General features: G+C 37.9%; 1 protein-coding gene across 5 annotated transcripts in view; it reads left to right on the plus strand.

Moving 5' to 3' along the window:
• The window catches only part of DIAPH3 (diaphanous related formin 3), a 486,464-nt gene that overhangs the window by 129,663 nt on the left and 332,994 nt on the right, over positions 1-23,807 (plus strand). For all 5 annotated transcript variants that reach the window (XR_010409980.1, XM_064586024.1, XM_064586023.1 and 2 more), the window contains 4 exons: positions 5,917-5,991; positions 6,078-6,147; positions 10,460-10,596; positions 12,619-12,724. Coding sequence is in view for 4 of the 5 variants with exons in the window: in XM_064586024.1 (XP_064442094.1) it covers positions 5,917-5,991; positions 6,078-6,147; positions 10,460-10,596; positions 12,619-12,724 (388 nt within the window). In the remaining variant the exon portion in view is untranslated. The remainder of the gene's footprint in view (positions 1-5,916; positions 5,992-6,077; positions 6,148-10,459; positions 10,597-12,618; positions 12,725-23,807) is intronic.

Genomic DNA, 23,807 nt, shown 5'->3' on the forward strand with positions numbered 1-23,807 from the left:
TTTGTTCTTGCCCCTCTTGTTCAACACAGTGCTGGAAGTTCTAGCCAAAGCAATGAGGCACAAACAAAATGAACAAAAACCTATAAATCAGAAAGGAAGGAAAATTAATTGTCCCTATTTGTAGATGACATGGTTGTTTACATAGAAAAGTTGAAAGAATCTGCAAAAACTAGAACTAATCAGTAAGTTGAGCAACAGTGCAGGATTCAAGATGAAAAATCAATTGTATTTTGCAAGATGCAAAAGTTTGAGATTTGTACAACAGTGTACATATAGTTGACAATACTGTACTGTATACTTAAATATTAGGAAATTTATGTTTTTCACCTGAAAAAAATATATTTCTTTTACTAGCAATGAACTTCTGGAGAACTCCATTTGCTATTGCTTTCCCCTAACACCACTCCGGGGCGGGGTGGGGGGGGGAGATATGAAAAAAAAAAACAAAACTGGGTATAAATCTAACAAATCACATAGAGGACTTATGGTGAAAACTACAAAATCATAATGAAGAGAATTGAAGTTCTGAATAAATGAGAAGAGATCTTGTGTTCTTGATGTTTGCTTGATTGTTTGGGTTATTGGCCAGATTCAATTCCTTGCAGTTGTGAGACTGACATCCCCTTTTTTCTTGGTGGCTGTCATGTGAGGGTTGTCTCAGCTTGAGAGTCCGCCCCCCCCCCCCCCCCCCCCCCGCCCCGCCACGTTCCTTGGCTCCTATTCCCCTTCCTCAGTCTTTAAACCTGTAAAGGCAGGTTGAGTCCTTTTCATGCTTTTACAGCTCTCTTCTTTCCTCCGTTTTGTCTCTTTGATCTCATTGGGAAATGCTTTCAACTTCAATGAACTAGGTAATTAGATTGGATTCCCTGGCTAATTTAGGATAATCTCTCTTTTAAAATATTCTGACTAGTAACCTCAATTTCCTTTTTTATTTCCTCTTTTGCTATATCCGATAACCATAGCTTCTGGTGTTAGGCCATAGCCATCTTTCTGGGGGCAGGGGTAGGATTACTCTGCCTACCACATAGGCCTAATGGTTTCCCATTGCCCATGACATTGTATAGAATTTTTTTCAGAAGCTCTTTCCTACCTTTTTGGTTTTATCTGATACAGCCACCTCTGGTAGTCAGCTCAGGCACGTCTTTCATATTTGCATGGTTTTCCTCCGCCTCAGAAACTGCTCTTTCTCTGACTTACCCTTCAAGACTCAGGTCAGACCTTGGTGGCTTTGTTCCTGGGAGAGGTAGATCCTTCTGTTCCCTTAGCGCCACGATTATAACACTTATTACATTAGGGAGATAATTTAGCTCAACATTTGTTTCAGCCACTAGTCTGTGATCCTTTCAAGGACAGAGAACATGTTTTATTCAGTTTTGTATTTGTCATACCTACTGCAGTCTCGAGCACACAGTGAGCCCTTCCTAAAGGCTGAGTGACTTCATTAATGAACACTTGTTTTAGTAGTAATGAAACATCACCCTTTGAGCTGCAGTCAATCAAGTCCTAAAGTGCGATAAGGACAGGGACTCTAGATTCCTCATCCTTGGTTCAGTCTGGATAAGTACCTGTTCTGAAATCAGAATTGATGTTTTTGGCATGAAGGTTGAGACAGGCTCAGTGATAATGCAGAGGGGGTGTCACTGCTTTGTCCCTTTCTCTACATCTAGAAAGTGAGGCTGTGAGCCTGGCACCAGCAGACCTGGATGCTATTTCTAAGTGACCTTAACCTCTCTGTGTGTGTTCTTTTCCTTATATATAGAAATGGAAGGAGATTCGGTTTTCAAACCATTATTGAGTGCTTAGTCTGTTCCAGGTGCTAGGGAATTTAAAGACAAATCAGAAATGGTCCCTGTCCTGTACGTATATGTAACTGGTCAGGTTGCCCTTAGGATGTGTTAGGTTTATTCCAGCTCTGACGGTCTCTGATGCATTTGTCTTTCTCTTCCTTGGAGCATATTTGGGAGGAGAGAGGGTAACTGTAGTCCGTGAGAAACCTACAGGGGTAGTGTTCCTTTGGCCAGGAAGCAAATCTGAGACCTGATTATTGCCTCTTTCTGCTCAGTGAGGTGACTGTATTTGCTTCATAAAGCCCACAATATCTAGGAAACCACTTTGCATACCTTTGATTTCATCCTGAGGAAGGAATAACTGAATTTCAAAGCCTAAGATGCTTTGAACATTTATTTAAAGATGGTTTGAACATTTAATCCTAGAGACCTGCTCTCCTTTTTTTTTTTTTTTTTTTTTCCTCCCCTTCTGTTACCTCTTCATCTCTTCTTTGCTCCTGCATTGAGCCCCCTGCTAGGAAGTGCTAAATGGCAATATACTTAGAAGTTGGTTTTTTTTTTTTTTTTTTTTAAGCAATTAAAAGAAGAGTTTGATATTTCCTGTTACAGAATTTTAAGAGGTAGATTTTGTGTTAAATTAGTACTTAGCACATTACTTTTTGCTGTTTTAAAGTGGTTTTTTCCCCCAATACAAATGACATACTAATCTCTATGTCATTTCTATTCATGAAGAAGAAACATTTGCACAGTGCTCATTCATCCATGAATGCAGTTTGTAGTTAAACCACATAATGCCTGATGGTACTGTGCTGACAGTTACAGAATAAATAGAACAGATTTTGTTTTCTGAAGATTGATCATTTATAGATCAGTTGATAATTTTTTCTCCAGGTTGCTTCTTAGGTTGATGATGAGAAATTTTTTACTTTTGTAAGAAGCTACGGATTTCAAAGAACCTCTGTCAGTACCACAGACCTACCTACTCAATATCACTTTTTTCTTGAACATCTTTTCCAGAAAAAATAAGTAATATTGGTCACTTGTTTTAAAAACAATATTGCCCCAAATAGTAAGGGTGGGGGCCAAGGTTTTGAGAGAATGGGTTGTCACTTTGTTAGTACAACTCTGTGCTGGCCTTGCAGATTTCTAAGAGAACAGGGAGCCTTTTTATGCATATCTAATTTGTGTTTTAATATTACTTTTCATAAGTACTTTTACCAGCTTTTTATGTTTAAATATTACAGTGTGTGTTCTCAAGCATCTTTGCTTCCTCTGCTGTGCCCTGTCTTACTTTGCTTGTTTTTGATGTTTTATGAAATGTATAGTCTGACTTTCATTAGGTTGTTACCATTCTCTCTGATTTTATTGAGAAATTAATTCCTACCGTGAGTTAAAAGATTGTAGTATAAAGTAATTTGGCATAATGCCTCTCTACATTTAATTTGTTAAGTTTGTTTTATAGAGAATTAGTTTATATGTAATATGCACGAGTGGATGTAAGCTTTATTTTAATGATTCACAGTCTATAGTGCAGATGAGTTCTTGGGTAGGTCCAGAAATAGTTGATTTGAGTGTGGGTTCCACTATTCTGGTTGTAATTGTAATATTCGGGGTGTTAAAAAAACAGATATGTTCTATTACTCAGACCACAAGACTTGACTTGATTTATTTGGTTTGATAGGCTTCCTAAGTTTTATAGTGGGCTCCAACATAAGCATATTAAGTGAAGCAGATTTTGTTATAGTCACATAATTTTGGTATAAGGCAGTTTTAGGAATATTTTCCACAGTGATTGAAGGAGATAGCAGTATGAATAATCCTAAATCCTATAAGCTTTAGAATACCTTTCTGGATATACTTTGTATATAGAGATTGTTAAAAATTCACTTCAAATGAAATACTGGAGTCCTGCTCTGGTGTACTTACTCAGGGGGGCCTGATGAACAGATTCTGTCCACGTATCTCAGTGTCAGCCCAAGTAACACTCTAAAATTACCTTTTTCTTTTTTTTAAAAGATCTTATTTATCCATTTAGGGAGAGAGAGAGAGAGAGCAGGGGAAAGGGCAGAGGGAGAGGGAGAGAGTATCTCAAGCAGACTCTGCGCAGAGCCTGACACAGGGCTCGATCTCACGACCCTGAGATCATGATCTGAGCTGAAATCAAGAGTTGGATGCTTAACTGACTGAGCCACCCAGGCACCACTCTCAAATTACTCTTTATGTGTTTAATTTCAAGCTTCCCTGTTTCATTTGAAATAAGAATAAATACGGAATAGGATGTCAACAAGGTAAACAGTTGAGCAGATGCTGTAGGTGTTTCCATGAAATATGAAGGAGATTTGAAATGCCTTCAGGTAACCTGTGTGTTGCTGATAGTGGAAAGTAAACTCCTCACTTTTGAAGTAGCATCCTGGTTTCAAAACACTGACTTATATTTAAGTTGTTTATCTCACCTTCACTATAATAGTGATCTTTAGACTTTTCCTTTATAGGAGAGAATCAGTGTGTTTATTGCTTGACTTCTTGAATTAGTTACTCTCTGGCTTTCACAGGACAGGGAAGAGATGAGTAAAATAGTTGACAAGAGTCTGCCAATCTAAACGGCAAATTGCATTTTTTTTTTTTTTTTTGGTGGGGAAATCAGATTCTGAACATTTATAGGTAAGTAAGCTGTATTTACAAGCGTACAAATGAAGATTAATTTTTTTTAAAGAATATTTTTATTTTTTCATTTAAAAATTTGGTTTTTATTGTCATGGGAAATGTTCTATTGTGTCTTAAGTAAGAAAATGGTATTATATACTGGTATGTGACTTAAAACATGTTCTTCATATTTAAGAACTGCTTTTAATTATTAGATGAAATTTTGCCCTTAAAGTTCCATTTTTCAAAGGTTATACACAAAATCATACATACAAATATATATATACAAAGAAATAAACAGTTATATATCCTATCTTTTCCTTCCTCCCTCGTTTTTGGAGACCGAATATATTCTTTATTGTTCAGGGCTTTCTAAATCGCTACTGAAAAAATGTATTAATATCCATTAAGGTAGTTTTTCTATAATTAAGGTGAGCTGTTGAATATTGGCAGTGATGTTCTAATTATATTACAGTACTGATTATACCAATGGGTTTATGAAAAGAGGTGGCTTGGTCAAGATGAATATATTCATTTAAAAATAACAAGCTCTTTTTAAAAAAAAATTGAATTTTGAAACTTGGGAAATTAGCATTTGTAGAATGCATGACAGTGGTTTGAGAAATTTTCCTAAGACCTCTCTTTTGATAACTTGATGAATTTTTTCCAGCAACCTTTTTGTAGATCTGAGTCTTCCCTCTTTTCTTTTTAATTAAAAAAAATTTTTTAAAGATTTTTTTGTCAGAGCGTGTGCGCGCAAAAGCAGGGGGAGAGACCGGCAGAGGGAGAAGCTGACTCCCTGCTGAGCAAGGAGCCTGATGTGGGCATTGATCCCAGGTCCCCGGGATCATGACCTGAGCCGGAGGCAGATGCTTTGCTGACTGAGCCACCCAGGCTTCCCTGAGTTTTCCCTCTTTAAATCTTGCCTGATTTCTGTTCTTAGGAAATTCTCAAGTGAGGCTGGTACATGTTTAACAGCCAGCTTTCTGGGTGGGGGGAGATGCTCTAGTTGGCAGCATTTGGTGATTTCTGTGGTGTAGTACTTACAACACGGCAGACTTTATCTACTCACACTATGTTGCTGGATACAGAATGGAAGCGATGGGCATAGTCAGCTCTCATCACTACTCCTCCTTTCACAAGATGAATAGATTGATTTTGCACCTGGTGTTATTCTTGTATTTATGATTAGAACATGACAAGAGTAGGGGTGCCTGGGTGGCTCAGTCGGTTAAGCGTCTGCCTTCTGCTCAGGTCACGATCCTGGAGTCCCTGGATCGAGTCCCGCATCAGGCTCCCTGCTCCGCGGGGAGTCTGCTTCTCCCTCTCCTTCTGTCTGCCACTCTGCCTACTTGTGCTCTCTATCTCTGTTAAATAAATAAGTAAAAAAAATAAAATATTTCTGATTATATAGCATTATTGTGATATTCCAAAGTAGAATACTGACCATGTATAATTGCCTTTTTTTTTTTTTCCTGTTTATCAGTTGGGTGGAGAGCTTTGGACGCGAGGGGCTTGGATTATTACTGGACATTTTGGAAAGACTGATTAGTGGCAAAATGTAAGTATATTGTTTTTATTTTCAATTAAGCTACATTTGCATGTCCAATTATAATTCCAATATTGATGTGTTTTATGCCAATGCAGACAAGAAAAAATTGTAAAGAAGAATCAGCATAAAGTCATACAGTGTCTAAAGGCTTTGATGAATACACAGGTATGTACATAGGTAATTATATTTATTCTTCACCAGTTCTTAGAGAATTTTTATAAAATAGTTGTATATTACAGAATTTGAACTAAAGAGATGTACTGCTTTGATAAGCTGTTGAGTACATAAAGGAAAAAATATTGAATTGCATTGATTTCTAATTTTTTATCAAATCAACCATCTCTCAACAGGAAAAACTTGGGAATTGAATGGATCCTCTCCTGATGCTTAAATTGTCATGTGCACATTAATCCTCCCTTTCTACTCTATTTTTGGTCCCCTTTCTCTTCTTCCCTTCCTTCTCAAAGTATAGCACGAATAAGTTTTAAAATCATACATGATAATTAAACGTGGTCTGCGGTAATACTTATTACCAAAGAATCAAGTTGGAAAGACAGTTTTCATAGTCGAGGAACTTGAATCTGCAATGAAATTAACATGAACCGATAGGGAACAGCTCCCAGAAATGGAGCAGTGATGCTTAATGTAAGTAATATTGAGACGAAAGGTAATAGGGCGGGTCTGCAGAGCTTTCATATTTGAAGAGGATATGTTAGAAGAGAGAAATACTGAAAATCCTAACTGAAGTTAGATGTATCTGACAGTGTTTCCTTTTTAAATAGAATTGGTACTGTTAATTACGGAAATTAGCTCTATCCCATGCTATGTCTTTAGCTTCAACATCTAAACATATCTGCCTCATGATGGGTGCAGTAATGATAGGTGTTTTAGTTGCCATTAGACAGCAGGGAGGAATTTACCTGTGGTGTTAGGATGATTTGTGTTTTAGAGCAAAACTATATTTCTGATTAATTTTAATTTTTAATATTTTCACATTTTTAAAATGTGAAAGTCCTTTAAAAGTCCTTTCGAGGACTACACACTTAAGTACTGGTACTTAAATTATTAACATTTCTTTTTACTAAATGTAGCAAAAACTTGTATTTTCTGATTATTTTTGTCTTATTTTGTTTTTAACCAATGAAATATTTTTTACCTCCCTGCCTTCTCTAATCAGATAAGATTTTCAAGGAGACTATCTGATGTAGAAATCCACTCTATGTTGTTATATATTCAAATATATTCTAGATTTGTACTCACTGTTGTGTAAGAATGAGATTTTAGGTATCGCAAATGATCTTGGATCATTCTTTGAATTTGAGAATACCATAATTTAAGTGAGGTGAGGTGGTATATAGAGGATAATATTCCTGCTTGGTTTGAAATTGAATTGGAGAGCAAGTAAACCTTATATATTTAGGTTCTGATTGATGTAGTGTGTTCTCTTATAATAGACTGCTTTTGCTTATAGTTTGTATCTGTGGAACTAGAATATATTGTCGTTTGTGTTGATTGTGCTAGTACAAATAAAAAGTTGCTGATACTTGGAATGAGTATTATAATGTCTGAATTCTAAAATTAATAATATATGAAATAATTTTTCAGTAAAGACCCCCCCCAAGATTGGTTGATAATTTTTCATTTATCTCACTGTGTAGTATTTATAGGAGTTCATTGAATGATGAAAAAATGCAGGTTTTAAGAGAACAGTGGTACCTTATTAGGTACTAGTATTTAGTTATTAATATAAGGAGCAAGTCTGGTAACGGGTGAAAGTGAATTCATATAATAAACTGGACTAAATAATTTCTAAATGGAAGGAGACTTTGGATATTGGGGGGAACAAAAGGATGAGGAGTTAAATATATTTGAATTAAAAGATAATTGGAACAAGGGCTTCATTTTGGTCAGTTAACTTTTTGTGTTGCTTTAAGATGTGCACCCGCAGCAAAGGTGCTTTGCTCCTGAAGCCAGCCCCCTTACCAGTACCAGTGTTCTCTTTGCTCCTGGGATGAACTCACCATAGGGAGTTACTCAGCATCAGTATTCATGTCTTGTTGAGCATCCTACATGGGGATTAGGGTCTTCCCCTTCTCCCACCTAACACTTTCACAGTGGCTTAAAATTCCATCTGTTAGGTAATAATAGGTCTGAATAGAACGCAAATGGAACCTGGCTTTAGTCTTCGGTTTAGAACACATGAGTTTTCATATAAACCAGGGTGGGTCCTTGACATTCAGTAGAGAGACATCCTTAGACCTTCCAAAATTTGTCACTGCCTCTAACCTTATAACAGGCTTCATTTAATGCACTTTAGATGCTAGCACTGGTAAGTTGATTATTTCTCTCGGAGTCACAGTTTTTGTTTAGTTTTGCTTTTTTAAAAAATAACTGAACAAGAGTAATTTTATTCAAGCAGGCAGCAATTCTGTCTGTAGTTCTAGGTACTCAGTAGTGGTAAGCTGGCCTCATTCCAGCCTTAAAATGAGCACTGCTTGTGGTTATGTTAGCAAAGTCAGAATACTGCCGATGATGGAGCTTTTGGAGGTTAGGGGGTGCTAGTCAAAACTGAAATCTGAGAATGCTCATATTCTGCTCTCCCCATGTTAATGGGTTAGAGCTGGAGGGCTTCCAGAGAAGGTAGGTAGTTTCACCTGGAGGAAATTTTGTGCCTTGCCTTGAGTGGTTGGAAGAGCCACAGGATTCTGATTCCGGAGGTGCAAGCATTGGTTAAGGATGTCCGGGTGGGTGGGAAATGAAGGGGGAAGTGCTTTACTCGGTCCTCAGGTTTCTTAGGACAGAGCCAGCCCTTTGGTACTTGGTAATCATTGATTAATTGACTCTTTGAATTGGATCTAAGTGGTACTTTATAAGCTTCTGACAATTCCCTGGAATAATTATTAAAGGATATTGTGGTCCTTGGCCCCATGCCTGCTTTCTCTTTCTTTGTTTCCAGTTATGAGACAGCCCAGGGCATCACAAAAGCGATCATTGCCTGGCTGGTTTCGCTATTTGTAAACTTTCCCCTGTCACCAAGAAGAGGAAGAAGTCTCTCCAGAGGGCATATCCTGGGGCCCTTGGCCCTCCTGCCTCTGCTGCTGCCTTTGTACCTGTGTTCCTTAGATAGTGGTTTAAAGCAAATGCGGTATTTCCGCACAGTGTAACGGCTTCTTTCTGTAGATGGCATCGGCGAGATAGGAAAATTATAAATAAGACTTCATACTACTCACAGCATTTGGGTCTAAGCTTGCTATAGGTTTAACTTTGATACTTACATCTAGTGTTAATTTTGAGTTAAGCCATAGTTCACAGGTCTGTAACTGGGATTAAGGTCCTTTTTGGTGCTCAGTAGTAATTCTGATCAACCAATTTCTCACTCCTTAGAGGGATCCTCTGGGATGCATGGAAGATAAATCGTATCGTTTTATTGCTTCTATTTATTCTCTGTTATCTGATACTTATCTTCCATAGATTGTAAGTGGGCCCTAAGAGATGTATACATCCTTAAATCAAAACACGAAGTCATTAACATGACTCCTTATCTTCTAATTGGATGTGACATCCTAGCAGTAGCAAACAAACTTTATCCTTATCCAGCATCATCCCATTTATATAATGTGTTTACAACTGCATTGTCTTTCTGATGATAAAATACCATTCTGATTAGAATACCTATGCTCCTCATGGCAGTTTCTACATGGTATGTGCCCAGGTCATCTTTCACCTTGTGCCCATCAGAGGAACTCCGTGTTAGTCTCTAGGTCTGCACCGTGTTATGTGGTCACCACATGTGGCTGTCGAGCACCCGAAATGTGGCTTGTCTGAATGCAGATGTGGTGTACATAGAAAATAGACACTGGATTTTGAATACTTAGGAAGGAAAAAAAAGGTAAAATAGCTCACGAACAGATGTTTTATATTGAGTATGTTGAAACAATTGTATTTTAGATATATTGGATTAATTTCATTAAAGTTTTGCTTTTTGCTTGGGAACTTGATATTGCCCCTGTGGTTCTCATTCTGTTTCTGTGAGAGAGTTGATCTGTATGTTTACTTGTGATAGTGTATCCCTTACCCACCTTCCTTTCCTGCAAAGCTGCTCACCCTCAGCATCTGATTGAAAAATGGACTGTTCATTTTGTGTGTTCCTGTTGGGAAATCTCAATTTTCCTCACTGCTTCTCCCTTTCTCCAGGTGGTTATTTATCTACCTTGATAATTATCGGTCCTACCATTGTAAAATCACCTTTGAGAAGTTATTTATATTTGGTTGACTCTCCTACTTCTTGATGTGAATACTGCTATAATTTTTATTTAAAAAAAATTTTTTAAGAATGTTAGATATTCCTTATATTTTCTGGCTTTTACTAAGTGTAAAAATATATTATCCTATCAACTTTTTAAATACATTTCCTTTAGGGTGCTGTTTTTTCCAATAAATGGCTATCATTTAACCTCTTATTTCCAAAATGTTACAGTATGGCTTGGAAAGAATTATGAGTGAAGAGAGGAGTCTTTCTTTATTAGCCAAAGCCATCGATCCCGAGCACCCAAGTATGATGACAGATGTGGTGAAACTCCTGTCTGCGGTGTGCATTGTAGGAGAAGAAAGCATGTAAGTCTTCTCAACTCAGTTCTCTAATTATGTAACAGTATAATTTGATTTACTTAATGTTCCTATTCTATTTTAGACTGGAATTTACTGTTAATAAGTGAATACTACTTAAGCAGCTGATTTAGATTCATAATTGGCCAAACAGAAATGTTTGAGTAATAATGATTTCTCGGTCAATATAATAGTTATAGGTTAACATGTTTCTATGAAAAACTGATTTCTTCATCATATTTATTTTAAACTGTACTGAATTCAAACCGTAAATAAAAATTTTCAATGAAGACTTAAAAAAAGTACAAATGGATTCTGTTTCTAATGTATTTTTGTTTTCCAGATAGTTAATTCAAACTCATGTATATTCCCTTATAAAATCATACATCATACTATTTGGAAATCTCTTTGTAAGGCAGATTTGCAAAGTGTTATATGAAATAGTAGTACTTTACTGGTTGAAGGTACATAGTCTTTGGCCATAATGTACATCCTGAAGTTTTAAACTTTAAAGACATTATCCGCAAATGTTACGGTTATAACTAAAAGACCGTTACATACATATTAAAAGATAACTATAAAGATAAACCTTTTTTTTCTTTAAAGGTTGGGGTACTTATTACAGGAAGCATTTAAAAATTATTTAAAATGCCTTTTAAAAAGGCTAAAGATAAGGGCACTTGTGATGAACACTGGGTGTTACATGTAAGCGATGAATCACTACATTCTCCTGAAACCGATATTACGCTATATGTTAACTAATAGAATTTAAAAACTTGAAACAAAACAAAAAAGGATAAAGATAGAAAAAACGGAACAACTAATAGAACAAAGAGAAATAGCCCTTTCATAAAGGCTAGGCAGAGGCCTGTGAGTGGAACCTCCCGCACGCATTTGAAAATTGCCCTGGTGGTGACCCCACCAGGGCTGAGAGTGTTGGGCTGCCCAGTGTGGACTCGCTGGAGAGTCTGCAGGCCCTACATGTGCAGCCGGAGGGCAAGGCCGTCCCCCGCGGCTGCCCCAGCGCGCAAAGCCCGGCGCACAGTTTCCGCACTAGCTCTCCCATTTTCAAAAGACCCTGTTCATTTTATTGCAGAGTTTATTTAATGATGACACATAGGATGCTCCTTGTGCTCCCCCTGCGCCTTTCTCTCCTCCTCTTCCATCTTCCTCCTCCTCCCTCTTTCCCCTCGCATTTCTTGTTTCTTTTCTTTTTCCTCTCCCTCTTCCTTCCTTACCACCTTCTCCTTTCCTTTCCCTCTTCTTGTCCCTCTCCTTTCCCTCTTCTTTCTTTACCCTCTCTTTTTCCTTTTTTTTCCCCACCTTCTTCCTCCCCCACTTCCCTATTTATTTATTTATTTTTTCCTATTTATTATTTCTTGACTTCATCATAGGTTATCAAAATGATGTAGATATTGTTTACGGACTACATGTCTGTGTCTACGAAGTGAGTTTCTACAATATGCTAGGTCGTGTTAACACTGTTCTTTAAAGGAGTAGCAAGTGTAGTTCTTGTGTAACTATTATTTTTTATGTTTGACTGTAAATCCTTTGGCTACCAGACTTCATTTATACTCAAAAGGAAGGAGAGTGTAGTGGTTAAGAACGCCGAGATGGTGCTAACCACACAGACTGATTTCAGATCCCTGCTCCATTTAGGAGATGTGAGGCCTCAGACAAATTGCTTATCTTTCCCCTCTGTTTCCTAATCTATAATAAGGGATAATAAAACCTACTTCATAGAACTATATACATTAAAAAGAGTTAATATTTGTAAACTGGTTTAAATAGTGCCTGATGTGTAGAAAGCACTTTATAAGTGTTCGATAAATAACCCTCATCATAGGGTTATTAGGAATAAATGAATAAAAACATGTAGCTAGTACTTGATAAATGCTATGTACTTAGCTTTGAAAATGTTGCTGCTTGCTTAGGAGTAGTGATTCTGGAGTTGCGTAGATCAAGCAGTTGTCTTAAGGCATTGGGATTATTTGCTGTTTGCAATTTAATTAATTTCAAAATTTCTGATAGCCTTGAAGAGGTTTTAGAAGCTTTAACATCAGCTGGAGAAGAAAGAAAAATTGACAGATTTTCACCTATTGTGGAAGGTCTCCAGCACGATTCAGTTCAATTGCAAGTAGGTTTCATGCATAACCCTACATACTGTTTTGTAACTGTTTGCTCACTGGCTTATATTCAAGTATGAAACCCTGCATGTCTAATATTTTATAATATTTCAAATAAAGTAGAGAATTCTATTAATGTATCTTACAGATGTAACTTGGCGGATACCTATTATTATTTCCTTAGGTTACTTTCCTAGAAGCTGACTTACTAGAGATCTCTGTAAAATATATATAATCATAGTCCATAAATTGTTTATTCTTGGTTAATCTCAGTTGATTACTACAAATTTTAAGAAGTTTGGGCAATTAAGTGAATTATGGCTTTTCATTGATTTATTAGTTTTTATATTGGAAAAGTTAAGACTTTCCATAAATAATAATGAGACCAAGGTACACTAAGATTTTCAAAGATATTTAAATATGTAAGTGCTCCTGGAAAGTCACTTTTAGACTTAACCATTATAATGTCCAAGCTGCATAATTAATATTCATTTAATTTCTCCCCTTTTTTTTTTTAAAGGAGTTCTTTTTATTGCTGGCATTATTGTTAAAATTATTGCTAATAACCTGAGTATCTTTAAGGAAGTAATTGATACCTGACTCCCACCTCCCAGTATTTTTAAAATTTAATTGGTGTGACCTGGCTGTTGGGATTTTTAAAACTCTGTGTAGCTTGGCCTTTGTATTGTTTCTTGTTGGGGTAGGAATAGAAAAACCAAATCTCCATGTTAAATTAAAAAAAAAGAAAAGATGGTATTTGATGAACAGTCAGAAAATCTTAGGGATGGTCAAATGAATAAATTTACTGTGGCATTTCTGATGAAGGTATTTGTGATGGTGACCTTCCTGATAGTGTTTGTGAATGGCTAGTGAGGAACCCTGTTATGATTTGTTTCTCTGGGCTGGAAGCAGGCCTGGAGATTCGAGTGTATGGTCCCTGTTGCTTAGGTCCCATTACTAGAGCTTCTTGAAAAAAGCCTCTCCTGACTCATCGGGGCTTGTCAGAGAGGCTGGAACGGGGGTCTGGGATGTGTTGTCCACCTCTGATGTGGACCCCGCTCCTTCAGTTTTTTGATGTGTGCTCTGGAGTCTTTTTTATCATATACCACTGCTCTCATTTCTCTTCTCCTCCTTTCTCATCTGGCACCAGAGCTCCTATTTACCACAAGCCTAAAAATGAACAGTAAACCGAGAAGAAACTTTGTAGAGAAAAACTGAACACTTACTTTATCTGAATTTTCCTTTACTACCCAGGTTACCTTTTACTCAGAGTATTTATGCAAATAGCACTAGGTTATCAGATTAATTTTGGTCATTTTTGTAGCATATTAGAGTTCATGTCCAATTCTTAAAATTTCACTTAGGAAATGTAATAGTCACATGTAAACTTTATCCTCTAAATACTTTTTATGCTAATGTATGCCTTTTTTTTAAAGGTTTTATTTATCTGAGATTGAGAGAAAGCAAGTATGAACGGGGGCTGGGAATTGAAGGGGTGGAGGGGCTGAGGGGCAGAGGGAGAGGGAGAAGCAGGCTTCCTGCGGAGCAGGGAGCCTGATGCGGGGCTCGATCCCAAAACCCTGGGATCATGACCTGAGCCGAAGGCAGACGCTGAGCCGCGCAGGCACCCCTACTAATGTGTACTTTTTGATCTAGTAACACACATGTCCCTAGAGTGGGAGGGGTGGTGTCTTGAGATAGAAGGAGTAGACTTGTGAGTCAAGCAGCTTGAATTTAAGCCCCAGCCCTTGGCATCCTGGCTCTGGGACTCTGAATCCTGCCCCAGACCACGTCTATGCTTCAGTTCCCTCACTTGTAAGAGAAGGATAATATTTATCACTACCTCATTGTTGATGTGGGGTTACATATATGAATGTATTTAAAATGCTTAGCTTATTTGCCATAAACGTTGAGTAAATGCTAGCCTTAGAAAGTAATTTTGTTAAATTAAAACCAAAGTCAGTGGAGAATGGGGATTGAAGGGGCTCTTCCTTTTTCAAAAACCTTAGCTGTGTTGATATTAAAATTGTTATGTAACTACAACTCAGCAGTTATACTCGTGAACATAACCCAGATGAGTAAAACACAGGTTCATACACAAACCCATACACAAGTTGTTATAGCAGCTTGATTTGTCATAGGCTCAAATTGGGAACGATCCAGATGTTCAGTAGGTGAATGGTTAAACCGTGGACACCCATACCACGGAATACTTAGTATTGAAAAAGAATGAACTATTGATACATAACAACAACTTAACATGAATCTCCAGGGAATTACCTTGATTGAAAAATGCCAATCTTAAAGGTTACAAACTGGATGATTCCATTTATATAGTAGCCTTGAAAGAACCAAGTTTTAGAGATGGAGAAGTTTAGTGGTTGCCAAAGATTTAGGATCGGGTCTGGGAAAGTGTTAGGTGTGGCCATAAGTAAATGGCAACAGAGGGTTGTGTGTGGTGCAACAGGTCTGTGTCTGGATTGTGGTCACGGTGGCGAATCTGTACATACAATGAAATTGCATAGAACGCTACTTGGACACACAAATGAGTGTAAGGCTGCTGAAATCTGAATAAGCTCTGTGGATTGTACCAATTTCAATTTCCTGGTTTTAGTGTTACGTTACAATTATGCAAGATGTTACCATGGGGCAGAATTTTGCCAAGGGTACCTAGGACCTACCTGTACGTTTTTCCTTTTTGCAACTTTCTGTATATCTACAATTATCTAAGAATAAAGAGTTAAAAAAAACATCCTGGTAAAAGTGGGGTCCCAATTTGTTTACAGCAGTATTATGGTCACTTAACATTTTAAAGCTGTGAGGAAAGGGGTTAAGAATGTCTTGTTAAGAACAAAGCCATGTTTCACCTAGGTAAATAACACGATTGACTCATTAATTGAAAGGTGACTATCACAACCTTAAAATTCATGGTAACTTACATATTAAATTTTTTTTTGGCTATCAAACATTGAGGTAAACTTGTCTAATCTTGTAGAATTAAAATTGGTTACCGTATGAACCTGAAGCCAAACTACACGTATCAAAAATATTCCTGGGTATGTTTAGCCATTTCTATTGTGGGCAGTTACTCTCAGTTTATTGAAGGTGCTACCATATGGAAAATAGATATCTATAAAATTCTCTGAAAGAGAATGGCCAGTTAAAAATTGAGAATGGATTATTAGTTTATAGAAGACACTAAGACTTGAAGAAATTAAACTATATTTAAAGATTGATGTAATTTTGAAAGAATTCCTTTTTTTTTAAGTTTTATTGAGATAAAATTCACTTATCATAAAAGTTACCCATGGAAAGTGGACAGTTGAGTATTTTTGTATAATCAGAATTGTGCAATCTTCTCCATAACCAAGAATGTTCTCATTACCCATAAAAGAATCTCCTTATCCCCTCTCCCAACCCCTTCACCGTCACCTTGTATTACCCTCATTCCCTCTAGCTCTAGGCAACTGTTAATCTGTCTCTATAGATTTTCATATTCTGGATTTTTGATAAAAATCATACAGTATGTGGTCTTTTCTGACTGGTACTCTCACTTAATATTTTCAGTGTTCACTCATGTTGAAATATGTATCACAACTTCATTTTTTTCCCTCCAAATATTAGGCTATTCTATGGATATTCCACATTGCTTATCAGTTGTATGTTGGTGGAAATGTGGGTTGTTTCTAATTTTTGACTTTTATGGATAATGCTACCTGTGAATATTGGTGGAGATGATTTCTTTTTTAATGACTGCTTGTTTGCCATATTTAGCGTTAAGGAATAAAGGTGGGGGCACAGCTAGCCAGCAACATCTCGCTTGGATAGTTGTTGAAGTCAACCATTTGACTCAATTCTTGAAAAATTTTACCAAGACCTAGGTGGCTGATTATATTTGCTCTTATGAAACTAATTGCCTTCGTTGTGAATAATTATATTTTCTTTTACGGTTATTTTTTGAAACACTAAAATTTCTTGATACAGTTTTTAAAGTTTAATTTTCATTGAGAGCAGAGAATGATGAAATTCAGCTTTGCCAGTGTGTCATTTTCAACAGTGTAGGGCTCTTTCTTCTCTTGCTAGAAAGCGGTTCCTCTTAACCAGTCACTTGTTACCCTTTAATACTGGATTCTTGCTTAGAGCTCCAGATTTGTCCTGATACTCCTGCCCCCCATTCTGTCCCCCCCAGTCAGACACAGATTTTTTTAATGTTTCATGCTCTCTCTCTCATGCTGATTTTTACATGTGTTATTCTCTCTACTAAGAACACCTTTCCCCCCCTAATGTGCCTGCCTCGATAATCTCATACCGTTAGGGAACCCTTCACAGATACTTCCTCTCTGTGTTGGTTTGCTAGGGCTGCTACAACAAAGTACCACAGACTGGGCAGCTCAAATGAACTGAAAGTTCATTTTAGCATTTTTTTTTCATTTTTTTTAATAAGTTCAGATTAAATTTCTATACTCTTGATTATGAATAAATGATGGGAAAAATTTTTTTTAAATTTATTTTCCTACTCAACCTTTTTGTTCTGGGTTTTTACTCTTGAAGGAAGGTTCTCATTATTACTAAGCCTAAGCTAGCAGGTGGAAAGCTTAAGTTAGGATTGAAGGTACTGTTTTCCAGATAGCTAACGTAGGGAGTTAGGGGGTGTGGGGAAGTAAGTAGATTGTCTTTTCTGGGACTGCTGGTTGTTCTCTATGTCCTTTAAAAAGATCAAGCAACCTGTTAGTAATATCTAAAAATACTTTCCTCTTTGGGTGTTTCTGAATTTTCTATAAGTAAAGTATATTTTAGAGCTAGCTGGTTATCAATTTTCCCATAAAGCTATTGCTCTAAGTGCCATTTTATACCATTACCCACATAATTTGCATTTATTGAAATGTACTAGTCTGGTTTATATTAGCAAATCACCAAATTAAAAATATAACTTGTTTATTGCTGAATAAAATAGGAACCGATTGCTTTTAAATTGGAGAAAATGAGAGTAAAATAAAAATTCTCATTCTTTTATTGAAAACTATAACAAAGTAGTTTTTAAAGGAGGATTGTTAGATTTTTTTTGAGTCTGATAATAAGATAATGTGACTGCCCATGTTTCTGATAAAATTGAACATCCTTTCATTCCTCCCACTCATATGGTATAGTAAGACAGTGAAAAAAATGAATGCCACAAATAACTTAAAATTATTTTCAGGCCTTAGACAGTCTTACCTGTCAGGAAAGAAAGTACTCATATAAATATCAGACTTTACTTTTCTCAAGTGTATCAGAGAAGGGTTTTCAGATTCAAGCAGCATAATCCACTGTGGGTAATTGAAGCAGGAAGTGGTACTGGATCCCTAACAGAATTTTTGGCAGGCCCAGGGAACTCTGTGTGGATGATGTTGGCCAATGTAGAAGTGCTACACCACATGTGGGAATGTTCTAAGGACATGCCACTCCCAACGTTCTATGCTGGTCAGCGCCTGACACTCTAGGACACAGGGCGATGCAGCAGCAAACCTTGCCTCGCGTGGTCCAGTCTGGAGATGTGTGATCGTCCCCTCATGTTGGCTCAGTCTTCCTCACTAGAAGAGGGTCGGAAGAAGTGTGAGTGAGCCAATCTCTAGTTTCAACCACGTGTTGAATTCCTCTGTTATTTTCATTTCTTTCATTTTTCTTTTCTATGTATGTCTTGTCCCTTCTCTTTTTAGAGCCTTGCTAGAGCATCAAACATGAGCTAGATTCTAGAGTTTGTCCAAACTCTTGCTGTTGGTCATGGGACTGTTTGAATTGTGGTAGATTTTTGTCAGGAAAGGAATCAGAGTGTGGGAATCCTAGAGTTTTTTGGGTGGATGTTTGCTTTTCTGTGCACTTGTACTCAGGTGTGGTGACAGCACGCTACATTTTTCCAGTGGTGTCTTCCTCTCAGTCCTCTTGGACTCAAGGGGGAAGTGCCAAGAACATGAAGGGTCTGTGCTTTTTACGTTACTTGTATATTAGCGTGTTAGTCTGCCGTAGGTTTATGGGTGCTGTGGGAAGACGTGAATCCCTGGGTCAACAACAAAGGACTTCACTATCCACAGCAACAGTAGTGGTTTGAGGACAGCTTTGTATCAGCCCCAATTTCCAGTTGCAGTGGGTTGTGTTTTAGGAGAGAAACCCCGAATATAGGGAATTCAACTCTTACATCACGGGCAGCACTTAATTCTGATCGATGCAGGTGATGATGAAATCAGTTCAGTTTGTCTCACAGTATTTAATTAAGGCTGTTGGTTCACCAGACTCCAAGCAGCAGGTTGAGGCCAACATGCAGTATGGACCCCAGCCAGGCCTTCCTGGAGTCAGCTGAACAAATGGAGTCAGCTGAACAAATCCCACAGACCATCAGGGTCTAACTTAGAACACCAGAAGTCTTTATTCTTAATTTTTTCTAATGATCTTTCCACTTTGCCTGGGGTAGTCAGGTACAGAATGATGTATTAGTGATTGCACAGACTTCCCCTGGTTCAGCAAGAAGGAAATCTAGGGCAATTTTTTTTTTTTTTTTTATCTACAACAACCCTGGCTAGTGAGTTGAAGCCGAATGCTTTCCAGGGCCAGTGAGGTATCATTGATAACTTCAACTAAAATCAGGGACAGATATCTTAGCTCCTTTTCTAATTGGGTGACTTCCATCATAGGGATAAATGCCTACAGGGTACACATAGTTACTTTTTTCTGCAGGACCAATGGTAGCCTCAGTTTGGAGAGTCCTTCATGACTGTCTGAGGACTAGTGTTTGCTTAGATGCTTGAACATTTCTTAGGATCAGCTCTGAGGTGAAAGGCAGTGTTTTTGGAGAGATAAGCAAGTTAACACCTGGCTTCTTCATAACATATATAGTCTTGAAGGTCTACATGGTGCTTCTGGAAGGAAAGTATTATTTGTAGTTATTGGGGTCCCCCAGTTGGGACCTTTATCAAACAGGTGGCTACTTGGTAATATTGTTTTCAATGTGGCTTCCCAGCTGGCTGATAAACTTTAGGATTCTCAGTTCAGGATAAAATTGAGGCCAGTCCTTGCTTTTGGTTTGTTTGCGAGGTCATCTTGTGCTATAGGAGAGAAACTCTGAGTTTAGAAAACCTTAATCTTTATAGTGGGTCATAATTGTGTCTGCCTTTTGCTCCAAAGAGATATTATCTTTATTATACTGGACATGAAGCACGCCTACCTATTTGCTATTCATACATCCTCGGAAAGAACATCCAGAAGATGGCCCACCAGTGCCTCTACTTGGAATGCACACAGAAATGTAAGAGACTCAGCGTCCAGTGGTGGGGAAGAGACCACCAAACCTTCTCCTGTCAGCCTCTTGCCTTCAGTCTGATCCTCTTGGTATTTCTCCTATACATTCATTGTACCTTGATGTACATTGAATAGAATAAAACCTTCATTCATTTTGGTTCATATGATACTACAGAGTATTTTTCCTACCTTAATTACTGACTAAAGGGACATAGGACAAGGGTGGTAGGTGATATCCTTACAAGAGTCAGTGGACAGTCTTTCTAGGATTCTCACGGGAGATACTGCTCTACCCTAGAAGGTATTTTTCAGAGAGGCAAAAGGCAGAAATATAATCCAAGTCTTTAGTATCTCTAGAACTGTTATTAGAGGAAAATCAAATTTCAAACACATCCAGACACCTGGCATGCACGTGGTCTTAAATACCTCATGGTTACATATTGAAGTGCATAAGGTGCTCACATTTAGAGAACAGGAAGAAAAAGTGAAAGTGTCCTGTTGAATGTGAAGATTCATTTATACTACTTATGACTCAGACAACTTGGAAATGATATTCTTGCTGAAACTTGTTTGGTAGACCAAGGCTGTGTTAATCGGGGTCTTTTGGAGAAGCAAGAGATTTAGTATGCATGGCACTAGGGAGAGGGCCTGGAGAGGGCTGGGGGGAGGTGGGGAGATGTCCAGCTCACTGCAGACCTGATGCCAGGTGGAGGAGAGAAGGAAGGATGGTGAAGGGAGGGAAGTGTCTTGGGCTGCTCTATACTTCCAGGAGAACTTGGCAGGGTTGTTGGGGAATCCTCAAGCCAAAGCCCCTTGTGTCCCATTTTAGTATTCTTGCTGTGTTCAGACATTGGCTGGGAGAAGCCTGTGGGGAGTATGGCCTCAGCTCACCTGTTGTGATGGATTTTCCAGGGTAGCAGCTGGGGCTGGGCTGTTGGTTGTTTTTACTCCCTGCAGTTAGAGATTGAGAACTGCATTCCTGTGGCTGCTACAAAGACAGTTTTTCTTAAAAACAAAAAAACTTCAATTTCTGGATTTCATTGAGTTCAGTAACAATAGATATTTGCAAAATTGATTGGGTCACATTTTCTTATGTCTCAGTAAGTAGGAAAAATTACCTTTAATGGAGTTATAGTCACTGTACTTTGAAATTTGTTACTGGGCAATAATTGAGAAATATGACATTGAAACAAATCATAGGTTTAAATGACTTTTTAGATATAGTCAAGTTTATTTGCTTCTCTTTCTTTTTGTTTTCTATACCCCTTTAAATGCTCAAAATATTCCCAGGTTTAATTTTGCTTGAGACCAAATAAAGATGTTACTATAATGCATAGTTCTATCTTAATTTACTATTCCTTTTTGTTTCAAATATCCCCACTGCCCCCTCCCTGCCAAATTACTAACCGAAGTTATTTTCAATTTCAAGTAACTTGTCCTCATACTTAATGAAGAACCAAATGAAGAATAGAGATAGTAGAAAGTTTTTGTATTTAGGGCCAGTGTTGGGGCATCCCAGAAGGATGTGGAGATCAATTTGTTTTAATTCCTCTCCGTGAGGTTTACATCAGTAGGATTAATATATTAATATAAATGTTAAATGTATTGAAATGGACTGGTAAATAATATGCCATTAAGCTAAGACGTTAAGGAAACACAGTGGAATAATAGTCTAATGTGAACTCATGCTGTTATAGGGAGCACACATCTAAGTGTAAATCAGCGGTGAAAGTTTTTGTCTAGAATATAAATTTCTTCACTTATGCTACGGTAGATCACCAGAAAGATAAACTTACCTCATGCTCCAAAGGTAACTGTACAGAGTTTCATAATTAAGTAGTCAATTAGTTAATTATTCAGTGACTGCTGTGCACTGAGTTATACAAGACCAATACAGAAGTACACTCCTGCCCGGGGCGCCTGGGTGGCTCAGTCGATTAAGCGTCTGCCTTCAGCTCAGGGCATGATCCCAGGGTCCTGGGATTGAGTCCCACATCGGGCTCCTTGTTCAGTGGGGAGCCTGCTTCTCCCTCTCCCCCTCCTTCTTCTCCTCCCCCTGCTTGTGCTCGCTCTCGTTCTCTCTGTCAAATGAATAAATAAAATCTTAAAGTACATTCCTGCCCTTAAGAAGCTTATACTTGGGAATCTAAAGCTAGCTAATGTTTCATAAGTAAAATGCAGTAGGAAGAGTTCCAGCAAAATGCATGGGAGGACACAGAAGAAATGAATGCTGTCTCAGTGGGGAGTGTCTGAATAAATACTTAAAAATCCGTTTGTTTTTCCAGTATTCCCATTTATATAAATTGTAGCTTCTTGAATCCTGCACTTTGTTTCTCCATGTTTGTATGGGAGCTATGCGGTTACCTCTTGTTCTGATTTGTTCTCTTACTGTGTCTATCATTTACAGAATAGTCCATTGGAAGTCTAAATAAGAAAGAACTTTATATCTGTTGATCTACTTTACTGTTTCTGTGTTTGTCTGCATAATGTAGCCTGGTTAGTTTTTATTCTGAATTAACGCCTGTGCTTTTTAAATTCTTTGGAGTTTCTTTGCACTAGCAGCAAACTGTTTCTCTGTAAGCATCATTTACTCATTTTAACTTGATAAATATGAAATTTGATTGTGCAAAGAGAAACAGATGATTTCTGCTATGGGGTAGAGAAGATGAATAGCAGTGTAAGCTGCATCTTCCAGGCCCAGATGATAATTATTCACAGATTCTGATAGAATTTTTATGTAAGTACTTGACTGGTACTTGTTTATAATGTGAATTTAGCTTATAAAGCAGATATATTTTCAGGATCGTATAGCCATCATTTTACTTGTAAAAACATCTACCTGTATTGAGGACGAACATGTTGACCCAAGTGTGAGCTTTCTAAAGAATATCCTTACGTGGGCTGTTGGATACCTTCTCCGTTCCTTCAGCACAGTCACGGAGAAAGCATTTGCTCTGGTGGCCTTTGAAAAAATTGGTTGAGCTTCGTGTTTGGCCCTCAGGCATCACGCCTGTTAGAGTACCTTGAATTTTGTGCTTCACTTTCATTCGAGTCAGAGGTTTTGGGTCAAAGTTTACAACTGCATAAAGTTGTTTATTTTTTCTCTCATCTTTGCATTGAGCATGGTGATAGGAGTAAGTTAAATTGTGTACTAGAGGAAAGTTAGGTGATGGGTATTCACAGATGAAGAAACCTGACTGTTTTCAAGGGCAGAAAGCTTCTCTGCTGATGAAGTGTTGTAGATGGTGGCATGTTCCTTCACGTGTCTTGCTCATTAACCTCTTTCTAGGTCTAATGATTTTTCTTTGATCATTTGCCTCGTTCCTGAGATTGCCTTTGACCAGATCTATCCCTCATATTGATGATCTTTGAGATTTCTGTTTACAGTTTATTTACTTTGCCCCCTGTTGTGTGTCTCTGCCTTCTAGTTTACCGCATTACTGGCATTGCTGCCACGATTTGTAATTACACTTCTGGCTGCTCATTTTCCTCGGCTTGCTCTGTGGGCTTGGCGGGCCACAGTCCTTGCAGTGCGCCTTCGGTTTGCTGCTGGTCTCCAGGAAGCCTTCAGCTCTCCTGAGCCCTGGACGGACACGCACACGCACACACCCCTCCAGCTACAAGTTATGCTAGATATACTTTTCTCATGCAAGGCTCCTTCTTGATAATTGAGACAAGATTAACAAAATGAGCTTGCCCTACCCGCTTTCCAAATCATTAGAACTGAGTACATGATTTAACACCTAAAGAGACGTGTCTTACTGAGACCAAAGGTTAATAAGCAGTATTTCTAAAGTATAAAGTTGCGTTTGGAGGAAGAATATT

This window comes from Mirounga angustirostris, unplaced genomic scaffold (genome assembly GCF_029215605.1).
Source record: "Mirounga angustirostris isolate CCGP_5_RB_7025 unplaced genomic scaffold, mMirAng1.0.hap1 SCAF_3, whole genome shotgun sequence".
Taxonomy (NCBI): domain Eukaryota; kingdom Metazoa; phylum Chordata; class Mammalia; order Carnivora; family Phocidae; genus Mirounga; species Mirounga angustirostris.